The following is a 16,723-nucleotide window of genomic DNA, read 5'->3' as shown; positions in this document are numbered from 1 at the left end:
AAAGTGAAAATCTATGTCAGTCTTGTGATATTATATATATTAACTTCATATGAACAATTATACATGTTCTCCAAGCTCAGTAAATTATTACAGCAACTCATTCACTGAAGCAGACATAAATCAACAGGGTATATTGCTAGGATGCAATTTCAGTAACAGTAATTTCCTACAGTCAGCCTCCAGAGTTGCTCACTGGTTTTATTTGGTAGTACAGAAGGAATGGGGGCCATTGGTGAGCATTTCTTTATTATTAATCTCTCTGTTCTGAGCAACAATTAACTTCTTTCCAAATCAAATTTTACCTGCTTGGCAAACGCAATGTGTGTAATTTGTACTTTGATGTCATTTCTCATCATTAGAGCTGCGCTAGGTAAAGCCGTGTGAATCTCTACTGCTCTTTAGCAAGCCAGCTGCAGCTGCATTCAGCAGCAGAGATTTTTTTTTGGCAACCTCATCTATCATCCAGTTATCTAGATGCACACAAGTTTCCTCATTAGTGAGGAGGATGTTTTTGTTGCTCTCCACCAAACTTGGCTTCTGGATATTGAGGGAAGTGACACTTGGTGACGCTTTTTGTTTGTTCAACTCTTTATGACCCACTCAGCAGGGCCAGCAGAGCTGTGAGAGTGGTTCTCTGTATCACTCTCTAGAAGCAGAGTTGTTTTCCCCCAGTGAGCACAAACAGCTGCTGGTGTGTTGCATGTTCTGCTTCGAAATACCTATCATTCACCATCCTGGGCTGTCCCCTTTGATCAGACTTTACTGTGGCATGAAGCAGCAGCAGTGTCAGTGACAACAAGCTGCTGTATCAGTCGGTGGTCTCCATGAGAGAGCTGTCTGTCAGTTTTGCACTAATATCTGGCACTTGTATGCCTCCACCTCACTGAACTAATTCTGCGCACCCTTCTTTTTACAAAATAGAATCACAGAATTGTTTGAGTTGGAACGGACTTAAGGGTCACCTGTCCAACAAACAGGGACACCTACAGCTACATCAGCTTGCTCAGTGCCCCATTCACCCTGACCTTGAACATCTCTAGGGACAGGACATCCACTGTCCCCTGGGCAACCTCTGCCAGTGCCTTACCACCTGTACTGTAAAAAAACTTCCTCCTTGTGTCTGGTCTAAATCTCCTGTATTTTTGTTTGAAACCATCTCCTATTCTTGATCCTCATGGAGATTAGTGGTTTCGTACGTATTTTTGTCTCTGGTCACTGCTGTCTTGCTTTGGCATAATTAGAAAGAATCAGAAACCCTAATTGTTTAGGAAAGGAAAAGCATTTCTGTGGGCACTGCCTGTGTAGCATCAAACTCCCATTCATTCCTTTGGTCCTGCTCAGGTATGGAGGTGATTGTGGAAACCGACGTGTCTCGGAACTTGTATCAATATTTATCATGAAGGACCATTAGGATTTCCAATAATTATGTGAATTTTAAAGGTCTTCTGTGCTTACCTGGAGGGCAATACACAAGAGGTCTGCCTATTTTTTTTCTACTTAGCTGCCCAGAGATGACATTTACACTTCAGCAATAAAAATGGGCGAGCTGCAGAATGCACCACAACCTCACCACCAGAGCACAGTAGTACAAATACAAACAGAACCGGTATTTTGCCAGCTAGCTGTTATTGCGGGCTTCATCGTGGGGAACACATGATGGTTAACACTTCATTCTCCAGCTCTCCAGTGCTGTTCGTTCCTAGCAAATGCTAAGGCTTTGCTGCTGCCACCTGTAAAACCAGAGTCCCGTGCACCTCCAGATATCCCATGCTAACCGTCAGCAGCGATCAGCACGGCGATAACAGAATAGACACCGCGTCACCCGCGACCCCCCTCACACAGCGCCCACCGCAACACTCGACCGCCCCGTCGGGCCGGGCGCGTGGAGAACCGCGGGTGGGGTGTGGCTTATCGAGGCCCCGCCCACTGGCGGCTCCCATTGGCGGGCGGAGCGGGCGGGACGGCGCGGCTCTGTCCGTCTGCTGGGAGCCGGTCCCGAGCCGCCGCCGCGGAAGGGCGGGATGAAAGCAGCGGCCGAAGCGACCGGCAGGGCTATGGCCGAGCCGTACGACGTAGTGGTGGTCGGGGGCGGTATCTCAGGTGGGTTCGAGAGAGCGCGGCGTCGGTCTCCGGTGAGACATCCCCGCCGGGAGCGGTCCCGGGGCTCATCCAGCGCCGGAGAACGGTGCTTGGGGCTGCTGAGCGCCCGCTTGGGTACCCGGGATCGCCCCGTCCCCGCGGGCACCTCGAGGGATTGGGCGGTCGTTCATGGGATGTCGGGTCTGCTGTGGCTCCCGGTCCTCTTGGATGGGAAACAGGAGAGAGGATTAATAAAAGGAAAAAATTCCATGTGGGCGTATTAGGATGTGTCCGCTTGGTGTTGGTTTGCACTTTTTGCTCGTCGGAAAGAAATCTGTAGGAAAAAGTGACTTTCTAAGGTCTACGGGTGTGGAAGTGTGTAGGGAATACGTGCTGGCGGGTTTGCATCTCGAGAACGACGGTGTTTTGTATCTGTGCTTCTTTGAGTTGCTCGTGCAGTGCGGGTGTTGGTGCTCCTTTGCTAAATGCTCCGGAAAGGCGGCTGGGAATACCTGCACTGACTGATTGGTCGCTACAGGTGGTGTTGCTGGGAGATGCGCCCTGCAGACAGCTGAGTTGCCCACAGCGGTGGGTGCTTCACTGCTTAGTAGGACACTCTGTCCCAAAATATGGCTCAGATCCACTTCCCATAGAAGCTGTGATGCCCCATCCCTGGAGGTGCTCAAGGCCAGGTTGGATGGGGCCCTGGGCAGCCTGAGCTGGTGGGGGGCAGCCCTGCCCACGGCACGGGTTGAGGCTGCATGGGCTCTGAGGTCCCTTCCAATCCAAACCATTCTGTGGTTTTGTGATTAAACTGCAGCGAATTTATGCACAAAGTAGCACGGGTTTTTTTGGTTTTACCAGGTGCCTGGGTATTTTCCATAGCACAATTCATTTGCACTTCATCTTTAAGGTTCCCGTAAGGCATGTAGTCCACTTAAGGAATTACCACGATCTCAATATGGTTTCAAGGGCTCTGTGAAGCTTCTCATCCCTGGCAGGCACCTTGCTTCTCTGGCTTTCCGATCTACAGTAGGGATTTGGAAATGACACTGGGCATTTCTATTTGACATCTGGACTCATAGTGTGAGCATCAGTAGGTTAGTTCAGAACACTTCATGGGTTAAAGCCTACTGTCAAGTCTGAAATGGAGTCAAGCAGGAAATTTCAAGGTGTTGCAGTCCCTGAAAGTTTGTCAGAGAAGTTAGGAGGACAAGTAAACACCACAACACTCTTGGGGTACAGGAACGTTTTTCTTGCCAACGGTAACCCTTATGTCATGCCAGTGGCATAGTTTGCCTCTTAAGGATTAGGACATACATACCTTAAAGAAAGCAACTGTAGAAAAATGAACAATAAATGCCTTATTTCATAATTAAACCATCTTTAATACAGAGTACTAATTGTAGCTGGGCACAGTAATTCCTGTCAGCCCTTGATTTGTTTTGCCTTTCACACAGCTGCTCGGTCTGTCCCATGATACCTACACCTCAGCTACGGATGAAGTGCTGATTTCTGCTCTTATAAATGGATATCTAAGATTTCAATTCTGGTGAGATAAACAGTAAAATATGCTCCAGTACAGGCAGGATTTCCCACTCTACATCTCTCTCATCCCAGAACTGACATGCTGCTACTTGTTTCTCTGAAGATACATTTCCAGATGGCTCATCTGATAAGGTTACTCTCTCTGCTACTGTTATATCCTTAATACTCTACTTGATGCTTACCAGAAATGATAGGAAACATTGGGATAAACCTGTTCTTTTATACATGAAATGTATATTAGGGACAAGCAAGCTGCTTGATATACTGTGAGAGCTTCCCAGTGATGAGATTGTGGCTTTTTAAAATATTCATATAGTGCCTAACAAAACACATCTCAAATCCTGATTGGCACCTCTGGAGATATCTGTTTCTTGAAACAAGAAATGGTCTTGAGAGAGAGTTTCTGTTAAAGCCAATGCAATCTTCTTGCCCATCCTCCTCCTGGCCTCTGTATACACACATCTGTATGCATTCTGCACCTGTAGGAAGGGTGCAAGCTGGGCACCAAGGGTGCTTCTTACCCTGAGCCCTTTGTGGTGGGAAGAACTCTTGTAAGAAGAACTTTGCTTTGGTGGCCTCTATCCCTTGGATCTTTCTGCTGTACTGTGTAGAGTTGTGTTCAAGCTGTCCAGACTGCCTGAAAAAGTACCTCTAGACCCCTGCAGAGAGGGAGCTGCAGAGCTTGGGCTTAATTTCTCTTTTTACATGTGCATGCACATTAAAAGGGTGGATGGTGGCCAGTAAAAGCCCCAGGAACATGTTTGCATCATGCTTAATGGATAGTGTCCACCTTCTACAGTTAATGGTAATTACAACATTTTATAGTCAAGCGTGTTAAATCAATATGTGGAGTTAGACTTTCCTCATACCCATGGGGAAATCATATGTTTACACCTATAATAATGTTCCCATTTTCTCTTTAGAGGACTTTTTAGTGAACTGAAGGTACTCTTCTGGTTTGAACTGATTCTGACTCTTTGGTTGTACATTTTGATTTAGACTATGTCATCCTTCATTTGTCAAGGACAGTAAACTGACAGTGTGTGAACTGTATCTTATGATGAACTTGTATCTTACTACTTAGCAGGATTCAGGTTAGATAATTAGGAAACATTTCTTCTCAGGAAGAGTGGTGAGACAGAAGTACAGGCTGCCCAGGGAGGTGGTGGAGTCCCCGTCCCTGGAGGTGTACAAGAGCTGTGTGGATGTGGCATTGAGGGGCGTGGGCAGTGGGTATGATGGCTTGGTGGTTGGGCTAGATGGTCTTAGAGTTCTTTTCCAACCTCAGTGATTCTACAATTCTTTAAGTTGCTGTCATACCTGATGCACTGTCCCAATCCTGTCTCCACTATTTGTTCCCTAAGCTGAGTCCACAATTACAGGGGCCTTGGGTTTCAGCTCTGTAGCCCTAGGATGGAGAACACCCCATTCCTTTGATACATGAAGTGAATTGCAAGGAGCTCCAGCATACTCATGCACTCCTTAAAGACTGTGTATTAGTGGTTGCGCAGCCCTGAGTGCTCTGGGAGTTTTTTACTGAATGCTCAGATATTTCAGCATTTAAGATCTTCAGAGATTTTCATATATATATATGATATATAATGATCTTCAGAGCTTTCTAACTAACCTAACTGGGCATATTTTCCCATGGGTAACAAAATGCATTGTATTGACTCAAAGGCTACCTCCTTGCTGAATTTCAAGTTGCTGCTGCTAGTATTTCCAAAGTAGGAAAAACAATAAATAAAAGCAGAAAGTACTTGTTTTAAAAACTTTGGAAGGATGTTTGTTTCCTGAATAGTCAGCCAATTTTAATGAAGATTTTCCAGCCAAGAAGAATCAGCATAAGAACCACACCCTGAAAGTTCAGGATTGAATTAATTTGAAGTAATCCAAAACAAAGATTGTGTAAAAGTGGGAACATAGATCTAAGAAAGTGGGAGAAGAATTCCTTGAGAATAGCCCTGCTGAGAAGGACTTAGGGGTCCTGGCTGATGAAAAACTGAATATGAGACAGCAGTATGCACTTGCAGCCTGGAAGGCTAATGTTTTCCTGGGTTCCATCAGAAGAAGGGTGGCCAGCAGGGTGAGGAAGGGGATTGTCTCCCTCTGCTCTGCCCTCATGAGACCCCAGCTGGAGTACCACATCCAAGTCTGGGGACCCCAACACAGGAAGGATGTGGAGATTTTGGAGAAAGTCCAGAAGAGCGCCATGAGTATGATCTGAGGGCTGGAGCTCATCTCCTATGAAGGTCCTGGTAGATGAGAAGCTGAACATGAGCCAGCAGTGTGTTCTTGCAGCCCAGCTGTGGGAAGCCAACTGTGTTCTGGGCTGCATTAAAAAAGTGGCCAACAGGTAGAGGGAGGTGATTGTTCCCCTCTACTCAGCTCTTGTGGGGCCCCACACAGAGTATTGCATCCAGGCTTGGAGCCCCCAGCACAGGAAGGATATGGAGCTCTTGGATTGGGTCCAGAGGAGGGCCACTAAGACGATCAGAGGGCTGGAGCACCTCTCCTACAAAGAAAGCTTGAGGAAACCGGGCTTGTTTAGCTTGGAGAAGGCTCTGAGGACACTTCATTGTGGCCTTCCAGAATTTGAAAGGAGTGTATAAACTGGAGGGAAAACGACTGTTCACAAGGGTGGATAGTGATAGGACAAGGGGGAATAATTTTAAACTAAACCAGGAGAGATTTAGGTTATATATTAGGAGGAAGCTTTTCACACAGAGAGTGGTGACATGCTGGTTGCCCAAGGAGGCTGTGGATGCACCATCCCTGGAGGCATTCAAGGCCAGGCTGGATGTGGTGCTGGGCAGCTGGTCTGGTGGTTGGTGACCCTGCATATAGCAGGGGGGTTGAAATTGGGTGATGACTGTGGTCCTTTTCAACCCAGGCCATTCTATGACTCCATGATTTTATGAAGACAGGCTGAAAGAGCTGGGCTTATTCAGCCTGGGAAAGAGAAGGCAGCGGAGAGACCTTACCGGGGACTTCCAGTATTTAAAAGGAGTTTATAAACATGAGGAAAATCAACTTTTTACAAGGGTAGATAGTGACAGGACAAGGAGGAATGGTTTTAAACTAAAGGAGGGAAGATTTAGATTAGATGTTGGGGAAAGTTTTTTACTGAGGAAGTGGTGAGGTGCTGGCACAGGCTGTCCAGAGAGGTTGTAGATGCCCCCCATCCCTGGAGGTGTTCAAGGACAGATTGCATGGGGCCCTGAGCAATCTGTTCTAGTGCTTGAAGTAGAGGTTGGTGACTCTGCCTGTGGCAGAGGGATTGGAACCTGATGTTCCTTGAGGTCCCTTCCAATCCAAGCTATTCTATTATTTCTATGATAAATAAACATTGGGAAAAGAAAGATGTAAGCAAAATTTCCCAACTTTTTCAGTGGGAAGTTTGGAGTGTATTTATGTGCTCGTCTCAGTTTATTTATGAAATTTAAGACATTGGAAGCCCAATTTGTCAAACATATGGGTAATTAAGGCTGATTATATACATAATTCAGAACAGATACATCAGATATGGACAAAGATAGCCAAAAGCATGCAAGTCGAAGGGAACCTGTGTGCAAATATTCTGGAAGAATTTTCAGCACATTGCATTGCAAGAACAAAGCACAAAGGAAACACTGCCACAATTGAAACTTGCAGTGAGGATTGTCATTCTTTGACACAGATAGTTCTTATTTCCAAATAAAAACATGTTTGTTCCTAGCTAGAAACAAGGAGCTCTCATGGATGAAGAAAACAGATGCTTAAATTTGCCAGCCACAGGAAGGAATCAGCAGTGTCTTCTGTTGCATTTATAGAGGAGTCCAAGGGCCGTGAATTGTAAAGGAAGTTGAAATGTAAAAAATGCTAGTAATTAGTCTTTATATTGAAATAAAGCATATGATATGCTATGTGATTGGTTTTATTATCCCTTCCATGGAGCAATACTTTGGCATCTCCCGCTCCATGATTTGCGATCAAGAACTCCATTTACTTGAGCTACCTACGCGTAGGCTGTGGACTTGGACTGAAATACTGAATAATGTGGAGATGCAGATTTTTCCTTTCTTGCTATATTGGCAGCACAATTTACGTTGTATACTGCTCAAATTGTTTTGACAGCATACCAACCTGCTGGTGGGTGGTGGTGTCAGATAAACTGTCAAACACACAGTTACTGGTAGAAGATAAAAAGCAGTTGCACCTGTGTAAATCTGGAGTAGTTTTCTATAGTTCTTTTTTCTAGTGCTACCTGCAGAACGTGTCCAGAATACCTTGGAAGAATGCAGCATCTGCCTCCTAAAACATGTTCTGTGTTTCTCTTTTTACATGTGTCCTATGCTGGGCTCTGGCTAAATGATTAGTTCCTGCTTTCTTTCTGTATCCAACAGAAAAGGCAGCAGTCAGTGATAATATTGTCATTTGGAGAGAGACATTCCTGTAAGCCACGTTTTTGGATGGAGGAGTAAATGTTGTACAAAGCTCTCTGCTCCCCATGTACTGTTATCAAGCTGAATGTCATTAGGTGAAGAATTTCCTGCAGAACAGAACAGCGGACCCCTCTCCCGCAGTGAAAAAGTTTTAAAGGCCTTATGTACAATGCTTACAAATAAGCAAAAATATGAATTTCCATTTGCCTCTTTCTTCATTGTATGCTCTTATGTTTTGCTACCACAGATACAAGATCTTATGACTGTGGGGCATGTTTATTTTTTTGTGAAGACATGCCTTTGTGTTATGCTCACTGCAAGATATTTAGTATTGGCCAAAACATAGTTGGGATGCCAAGTATGGAAATATTAGAGAGTGGTGATGTGCTGGCACAGCTGCCCAGAGAAGCTGTGGCGCCCCATCCCTGGAGGCGCTCAAGGCCAGGTTGGATGGGGCCTTGGGCAGCCTGAGATGGTGGGGGACAGCCCTGCCCATGGCAGGGATTGGGATGGGTGGGCTGTGAGGTTCTTTCCAAAATAAGACATTCTGTGATTGCATGATTCTATTTTCTTTGTCTTTCATCACATTCTTCATGTGGTTTTCTATGGCAAATGCATCATTTATAAACTTCGCCTAACGCAGGTGGTAACCTGAGTGATCACATATGTTTCTGTTACTGAATGAAGCATATGCTCCTTTGGTTTCTGGTAAAAATATCAAAGAAAATAGTATATACAGCAGTGTGATTCATTGATTAGCAAATTCAGTGTTCCTAGAAGTATGCCGTGAATCTATGGTTAATCTCTGGGAAGCAAGTTTTTTGCCACACTCCAGGCTTAGCTGCAAATTATTCAAAGGTGGCAAAGAATATTACCTTTAGCTCAGTTGTTCTGCAGTCTTAAGAGTGTTATTAACTACAGCAAGCAAAAGAAACAGCCAAGTTGTAAGGGCATACATCAAAATATGGTAGCATAATGAGCATAAGGGTGGGACAGGCACTATGTCCCTCCCAAGAATAACAGTGCTGACATTTTCAATATATGTGGTAATTATATCAATCATGGTTTTGCAGCATTTTTTTTTTTTTTCTTCACAGATTTATTTACCTGACAATTGCAGTTTAACTGATAGAAATTTATTCTGTCTGCTGGTGCATGAGCACCATAGATGTTTCCATAAACTAGGTGCTTTCAAACTATGAACATATTCACATGTAAGGAGAAGGAAAATGCTCCCTTGTGAAGTCCATGCTAGTTAACCTTTTTCTGCCTCTGTTTTTGGGGCACAGAAGAAGTTATACTGGGGAGAGATGTTTACTGCAGCCAGATTTTGGACTTGGAAATTGAATGGGTATGTACGTAGGAGTGGAATTGTCCTCTGAGTACAATTCCCTCTTCATGTGCACTGTGTTTCTGTTAACATTGTCCATGAGAAACTGCCTTTGTACCCTCCAGGACACAGTCTGCAACTGTTTGAAGTGTCTGGACAGTAGCGCCATTGAAACTAGAGAGAGTGGCTTGCTCTTAGTTAAGCAGTGTACTCTGTGACAGAACATACTTATTCCTTTATGGTATAAATCTTAAGTGAATCAACTAGATTATGTTTGATGGACGTTGAGAGGGAGAAATTATATATATGAAAATCATCTGTCTGGAAAAGAAAATGCAGAAGTTCACCCTCATCCCCAGTGCCAAATGTACTACAACAGGGATAATGAAAAAGCTCACAGAAAGACCAAATGCAGCCTCCGACAAACAGGAAGTTGAGCAGTAGTATTCTGGTGTTAGGCAATGCTGAAAGGAGAAATAAATACAGGCATGTGATCAGCGCTGTGTATTCTTGCTGTTCTGTGCAAATTTAAGGGAGTATAATTTAATTAATAAGATTTTTTTACACAGTTTCAGTGGCAATTTTAGATCAGACAGACCTGTAGTATGGAAACAGTACTTTCATACAAGCCTTCTGGGTGTTGCTGTCTATTAGTGATTTCTCTGGAGTCGGTTTGATTCAACTGAGTACATTTTGCCTTTATTTTAAAACTCAAGGTGCACCAAAAGATTGCAATGAAAGCAAAATCTTATGGGGAAGAAGGGCGATGAAGAGAAAGGAAGGGAGATTTTACTCTATAATCATGATAGAAATGTTTTGCATCCGTTATTGGCAGGTTCGTGTTAACTTGGCAAAGTGGCTGTGAGTTGAATAACGAGACATAATTCTTAGGTGGCTGTTGCCAGATTTAATTACTCAATTGTATCTTGAAAAAATTAGGCTTTCCGTCAGTGGAACAGAAACAACAATCTCAGTGTTAGCATGCTGTTACAGTGGAACTTTAATGAGGGTGTAGTGACAATTACTTTACTTTACTGATGTAAATTAGAATAATGAGCAAAAAGGTCTAAAAATTATTCCACTGTTAAGATAAGGAAAATGTTAAGTCTTTCCATAATGATTTTGTCCTTAAATTATTCAATTAAATCTTGCTAGAACACCACAACAATGAGCTTGTAGCCTTTCACAGAATATAACAATCTCACTTATGTATAGAAGGGTAATGAAGAAAGATTTCAAGAAGGAATGTTGTATTAAGTTGGTTTTTGTTAACTTTCACCCCATCACTGGTTGCATAAAAAGCAAATACACTTTGTGTAAGACACCAGCAAATAAACAATACATCCAGAAAAACAGCAGACAGTTGCCTTTTCCGTGGTAACAGTTAATTTTCTCTTTGTTTTGAAGTGCTTGATGTGACACAGTTTGGCCTCTGTTTCAAAGGTTAAAAGTCCCTGAAAAATCAGGCTTCTCTAATACATTGAAATGCCTCATGTACTTACCAGTGCTTTTCAGACTTCATGCCCATAGCATGATCTTTTTCACCAGATATCTGAGTGTCCGAAGGCAGCATAAGAGTTTTACAAGGCTGTGCTGTAGTGTAACTTCACAGTCACCCTGGCTGTAGCTAACCAAAGTAGACTTCATGGTGAGCGTGCATGACTTTAATTAGGAAGATGGTGCCTGGTGAGAAACATGCAGCTGTGGTTTGCAGGATATTTGTGACAGAGGAGAATATAATAGCTCCCGTTGGGGTCGGCCTCTTCTCCCAAGTGACAGTGATAGGACAAGAGGTAATGGCATTAAGTTGCATCGAGTGAGGTTTCAGTTGGATATTAGGGAGAATTTCTTCTCAGAATGAGCAGTGATGAAGTGGCACAGGCTGCACAGGGAGGTGGTGCAGTCACCGTCCCTGGAGGTGTTCAAGAGCTGTGTGGATGTGGCACTGAGGTGTATGGTTAGTGGACATGGTGGGGATGGGCTGGTCACTGGACTAGATGGTCTTAGAGGTCTTTTCTAATCTTAATGATTCTAAGATTCTATCATTAATGCATAGTGAAGATGAGCTGGTTTTCAGTTTAAATATCTAGTTGTTACCCAAATGATGCAAGTTATCTGAAGAGAAGGGAGGGGGATCCAAAACTTTTAGACTCAGTGTTGTGATGGTCAGAACTGTTCTCTGCCTGCCTTGGCGATGTTTTCATGGTTTTAGATTGCCCCACTTCCTTTTATTGTGGATTCTGCCTTCATACATTTTGCAAATGTTCAACATCCGTTTTGTTAGAAGTGCTGCCTCTAGGACAGATGCTGATAATTTTTGCCTCCTATCATGGCATATCCAGGAATCTGTTTAGAGAATTGGATTTACAGAGTAAATATTTTGAAAAGTAGAATTACTCTTTTGTCCCATCCTATCATGTGTCCAATAAAGTAGCATCTTTTAATTATTGGTCTTTTTTTGTTGTTGTTGTTTTTTGTTGTTGTTGTTGTTGTTGTTGGTTTGTTTGTTTTTTGTTTGTTTGTTTGTTTTTTATCTCACACCATCTGTGTTACAGAACTCTATTTGGATGCCTTGTATCAATCCTTATAATTAGGCAACTTGGAATTATTCTCATTAAGGTTTCTCATATAAATGCTTTCCTATTTCATAGGGGAACACTTCCCACATTATGTTGCTCTTGTGAGAGTCAAGCTGAAGTCTCTTAAGTCTCAGCCTTGGACTCTATCTATAGGGAGGAACTTGTCTCTCCTGTGAGGTGCAGGCATGCTGTGTATTATTCCTATAGATTCACTGAATCCTTGGAGTTGGAAGGGACATTTATAGGTCATTTAGTCCAACTCCCCTGCAATGAACAGGGACATCCACAGCTAGATCAGATCACCCAGAGCCTGGTCCAGCCTGGCCTTAAAAGTCTTCAGGGATGGGGCATCAAGCACATCTCTGGGCAGCCTGTTCAAATGCTTCCCCACTCTCACTGTAGAAGACATTTTCCTTCTATCTAAACAAAATCTACCCTCTTTAAGCTTGAAACCATTTCTCCTTGTTCTATTGCAAAAGACCCTGCTAAAGTGTGTACCCCCTTTTTTCCTGTAACTCCCCTTTAGCTACTGAAAGGCTGATTTTCCTTCAGACTACATACAGAATCCAGTATTGTTCTCTATTTCATCCCTGGTGTGTGCCTGATAGTCTGCAGATTGGTGTAAAATCATCTTAAATTCTTTTTCTTATAATATATATATATATTATTTCTTATATATATATATATATATTAACCTGTATCCAGTGTTTTGATGCACTTGAAACCACTTTGCTTGATATCATTATGACAATTTTCTGAAATGAAAGCAGCCAGTAGTATGATCTGTGACCACAGCAATTCTGGGCCCTTAACGGCACTGCAGAATCAATTGGGGAAGAGCTTTCTTGTGTGGTGTCTTCAGACACAGAGAGCCTGGTATGAGATTGCCATAGAAACCCTTGTGGAGGATGTATAAGTCATCCGGCTTTGTTTATTCTGATCTAATAACAAGTGAATTTCTCCAGCCAGATACTTCAAATGAGGCATGGTTTTGGCAGGCTCTTTTCATCTTTCTGAGGCAGATAGTATTTTGTATTCACAGAGTGTATGGAAGGAGTATAGCCGGCTATTTGGGGTCCTTTGCAGCTTTATCTCTAGGCAAAACTTAGAGGCTGTGGAGGAGTCAACCAGTATGACTCCAGTAGACTTGGGTACTGGAAGCCATGATGATAATGGGAGGAATCCCAGGATGAGGAAAATGTCTCCAAGCACAGTGCAATGAAGGGCTGTGAAATAGCACCCACTACAGTCACGGGGAGGGCCCTATGTGTGCTCATCAGGGCACAGGTCTCCAGCTTAGGAAGGAGAAGACACTCAGGTGGAGTGGCAGAGATAGAAATATCTGTGCTACTGATGTACAGGCATTCACAAGTTTATCATGAAATGTCTTGCTTGAGTCCCAGCTGTGGCCTGGGAGGTCATAACCCACTGCCTGGCATGGCCTGGTATGTCATGCTTGCAGGACAAGTTGGATATTGTGTCTGGTTTCAGAGCAGTGTGTGGTGAGGGGGCATGGCAGTCTCTTTTGTGGCCAATAAGTCTATGTCTCAAAAGCACACAGGCTTTGTGACATGTGGGGTTCTTGAGGCATGCATGTGGAATCACCACTGTGTTGTGCACTTCAGTTCAAACCAGAAAGAAGCTAAGAGTTGAGTTCAGTAACTACATGTAGATATTCTCTGCATCTGAGTGTTGTTGCTAGCCCTCCATTCTCAAAGGAAATTGTTATCTTTGCTTCAAACAAACATATGCACAGTAACAATCTTCAACCAGCATATTTTGTTTGTCTTCTCCCCAGCCTCTATCCCTGCCTACCTTTTGTGCTAGTTTTATTCTGTTAAGAGAACAAAACTATTTTAATCTGTAATTGTTCTATTTATTGTTATTATTATTTATTTTATGCATATTTTTATATTTTTATATTTGACCTTTTGAGTCTAATCTTCAGCTTTTAATCTTAGGGATATAAAACTATCACCACCTCTGCTTATGCTGTGTCATTGGCTTTTCAAGTTTCATAAACCTGAATTTACAAATTGGCACTGTTTTTGATTCTCAGTCAGGCTCTCTGCCAACTGCCATTAAGTTATCATTATCTGAGTGTATCTCTTGTCCTTTTCCAGTCTCTATAGCTCTGAAACTGGTTTTTTGTTGTTGTTTTTTTGTTTTGTTTTGTTTTGCATCAGTTTACAGTGACTCTTGGGTTAACAATAACAAATCTAAAAATCTGTTTGGCTGGAGTGCAAGATTGACAAACAAGCAGGATAGAGAACGTTGGTCATATTACCATGCATTCTCCAACTTTTAGCTGCTTTTCTTTATTAGGACATATGATATAATTAAGGTATGAACCAACATTCAAGTTAACTTCCAACCTAATTCACTGAAACCATTATTCTTCCTAAAGTGCTGTAGCATGGTTATAGCTGTTGCATACAGCATGAAATAAGAGACAAGGTTGTCAGTCTTTGACACTAATAAGGTTATCGGGTTTGCACACAGTCATTTTTTCATACCTAGACCAGGTTTTCTGCCATTTTATGTTCCTATGAATGTTTTCAAAAGAGATGTAACTATCCAACATCTATGTATCCCATACATATAGACCTTCATTCGTGCCCAAGTGTCTAATTCATAAAGAATATATGAATTCAACTTTCCATTTTATGTGTTTAGGAAATCCACATTTTTGTGACAGTAACCAATGGGAATTTTTGAAAAAAGATTCTTCCAAATATTAAAATATTTATCTATAAGAAAATGCTGCAGTTTGTGTTTCCAACACTGAAGACTTATGTTGTCTATGTTTATGCTGAGAATGGGAACACTATCAGCAAAAGGGCTTAATAATGAACAATAACTATAGTTAACTATCTTGTCTGTAGTCTCTCATGCAGGAAAAGCCATTGAAAAAAATTATATCAGTTTATAAGATATTCACTTCTACTGATAATTTTTTTGTCAGTGTAAGACATTTGAACTTCCTCTCCTTGTTTCCATTATTTTATGTCCCACTACCATATTAAAAGATCACATGTGCAGAAGTTTATGGGCTGTTCTATATTGTCCTCAGAATAAATGAGTATTCTTGGCACTGCTCAGAACCTTAGAGTGATTCCTCTCATCTGACCTTTTAAGACTTGCATTCTTCGTGGGCTCACAAATGGTTGCTTTTAATCAAATTTTGAAGCAGTGTAATAAACATGAATATAATATTATTATTTCTTACTACAGGGTATCTTAGAAGTTCTGATCAATAAGTCTGGCTTTTGTATACTTAAGGAGGGGAAACAACTCCAGAGGAACAATGCTTCAGTGCCAAATTGCCCTGCAGGACAATGGGATAATCTGATTTCAGAAGCTCATGATTGCTTTTAACAATTTCATTTCTCATTTGTAAAAAGTGAAGAGGACTTCTGTCCTGTTGAATTTTTGGTTTTCTGTAGTGTGTCTATCACAAAATCCCATAATTAGATAATTTTTACTGAGACGGTAATACCTTTTATAAAGTATCTACATACAGGCTATTTGATTGTCAAGATCAGACTCTGTTGTTTAAAATTAATCTTGACAGTGAAGCAGACTTTATTTCTGTATAGAAGTGAGGACAGTGAACAGCAGCAGAGTGGAGAGTTGGGTGGGAGAAGAAATGTGCTTGAACATATCTAATTGGTTTATTGTTATTCCTATCACCCTAGCCACGTGATGGTCTTTCTCTTTCAATGCACTACACAAAAGAAAAATGAGTTGCATGCCCATAACAATAGGTTAATTTCTTTAAAAAGCCAAAAATTCTAACCCAGAGGAGGCAAATTAAATCTGTGGAATGTTGTTTGTGCAGTTGCTTATCATGTGCAATTAAGAAGCAGTCGTGATTTCTGTGATAAGACACTGAAAAGTTTCAGAATTCTTGCAGGAATCTTTCAAAACATGGTTCCTGACTATAAAGCCTTGATTCAGTTTTGGACCACTGTGATTAATAGTTGCCACTTGGTTTACAACATGCTATTTCTTTTTTCATTTTGTAGGCTTGTCAGCTGCCAAGCTGCTGCAAGGGTATGGGCTCAATGTGGTGGTGCTCGAGGCCCGGGACAGAGTTGGAGGAAGGACATTCACCATCAGGGTAAATGCTTCCTAAAGTTTGTGACTCTCTCACTTGTGCTTCTCTACGCAAATGTCACACCTGTCTTCCAGAAGGGCAAGTAAGAGTTTCCAGGGAACTACAGACCTCAAGCTTCAACACAATTCATGGGATGGTGGTAGAGTGACTGGTCCTGGAAACCATTTCCAGGCATATGAAGGATGAGAAATTTAGCAGTCTGCATGGATTCAGCAAGGGAAAGTCATACTTGATAACCTATGATGAAATGACTATCAAGATAGACAGTGGGAGAGCAGTAGATACTGTCTGCCTGGACCTTGGCAATTCAGCAGTGTCTCTCAATAACATCCTCATAAAGAAAATACGAAGAATGGTTAGTTAAGCAGATAGTGTGATTGGCTGAAAACTACCTAAAGGTTGGTGAGCACTTTTGTGAAGTGTGAAGGGAGGCATGTACCTAATGGCATATCTCAGGGGTCCAGTCCTGTTCAGTGTATTCATTAGTGTTGCTAGAAACATTTAGATTGGAAAAGACCCATAAGATCATAAAGTCCAACCATCACTTAACACTAATTCCTGTCCTCCAGCACCACCAACTACACGTCTCTTAAACACCTGCATGGATGGCACCTTTACCACTTCCCTGGACAGCCCGTTCCTA

At 42.3% G+C, this 16,723-nt stretch overlaps 1 protein-coding gene across 1 annotated transcript in view; it reads left to right on the top strand.

Moving 5' to 3' along the window:
• The first annotated feature begins 1,944 nt into the window (after nucleotides 1–1,944).
• LOC140249870 (amine oxidase [flavin-containing] A-like) overlaps nucleotides 1,945–16,723 on the top strand; it is a 44,890-nt gene continuing 30,111 nt past the window's right edge. The window contains exons 1-2 of the mRNA XM_072332101.1: nucleotides 1,945–2,100; nucleotides 15,989–16,083. Coding sequence (XP_072188202.1) covers nucleotides 2,022–2,100; nucleotides 15,989–16,083 — 174 coding nt within the window. The 5' untranslated portion in view covers nucleotides 1,945–2,021. The remainder of the gene's footprint in view (nucleotides 2,101–15,988; nucleotides 16,084–16,723) is intronic.

The sequence above is a fragment of the Excalfactoria chinensis genome, chromosome 1 (assembly GCF_039878825.1).
Source record: "Excalfactoria chinensis isolate bCotChi1 chromosome 1, bCotChi1.hap2, whole genome shotgun sequence".
NCBI lineage: Eukaryota > Metazoa > Chordata > Aves > Galliformes > Phasianidae > Excalfactoria > Excalfactoria chinensis.
Note: the sequence above shows the minus strand (reverse complement) of the source record. Positions and strands in the feature narration are given on the sequence as shown.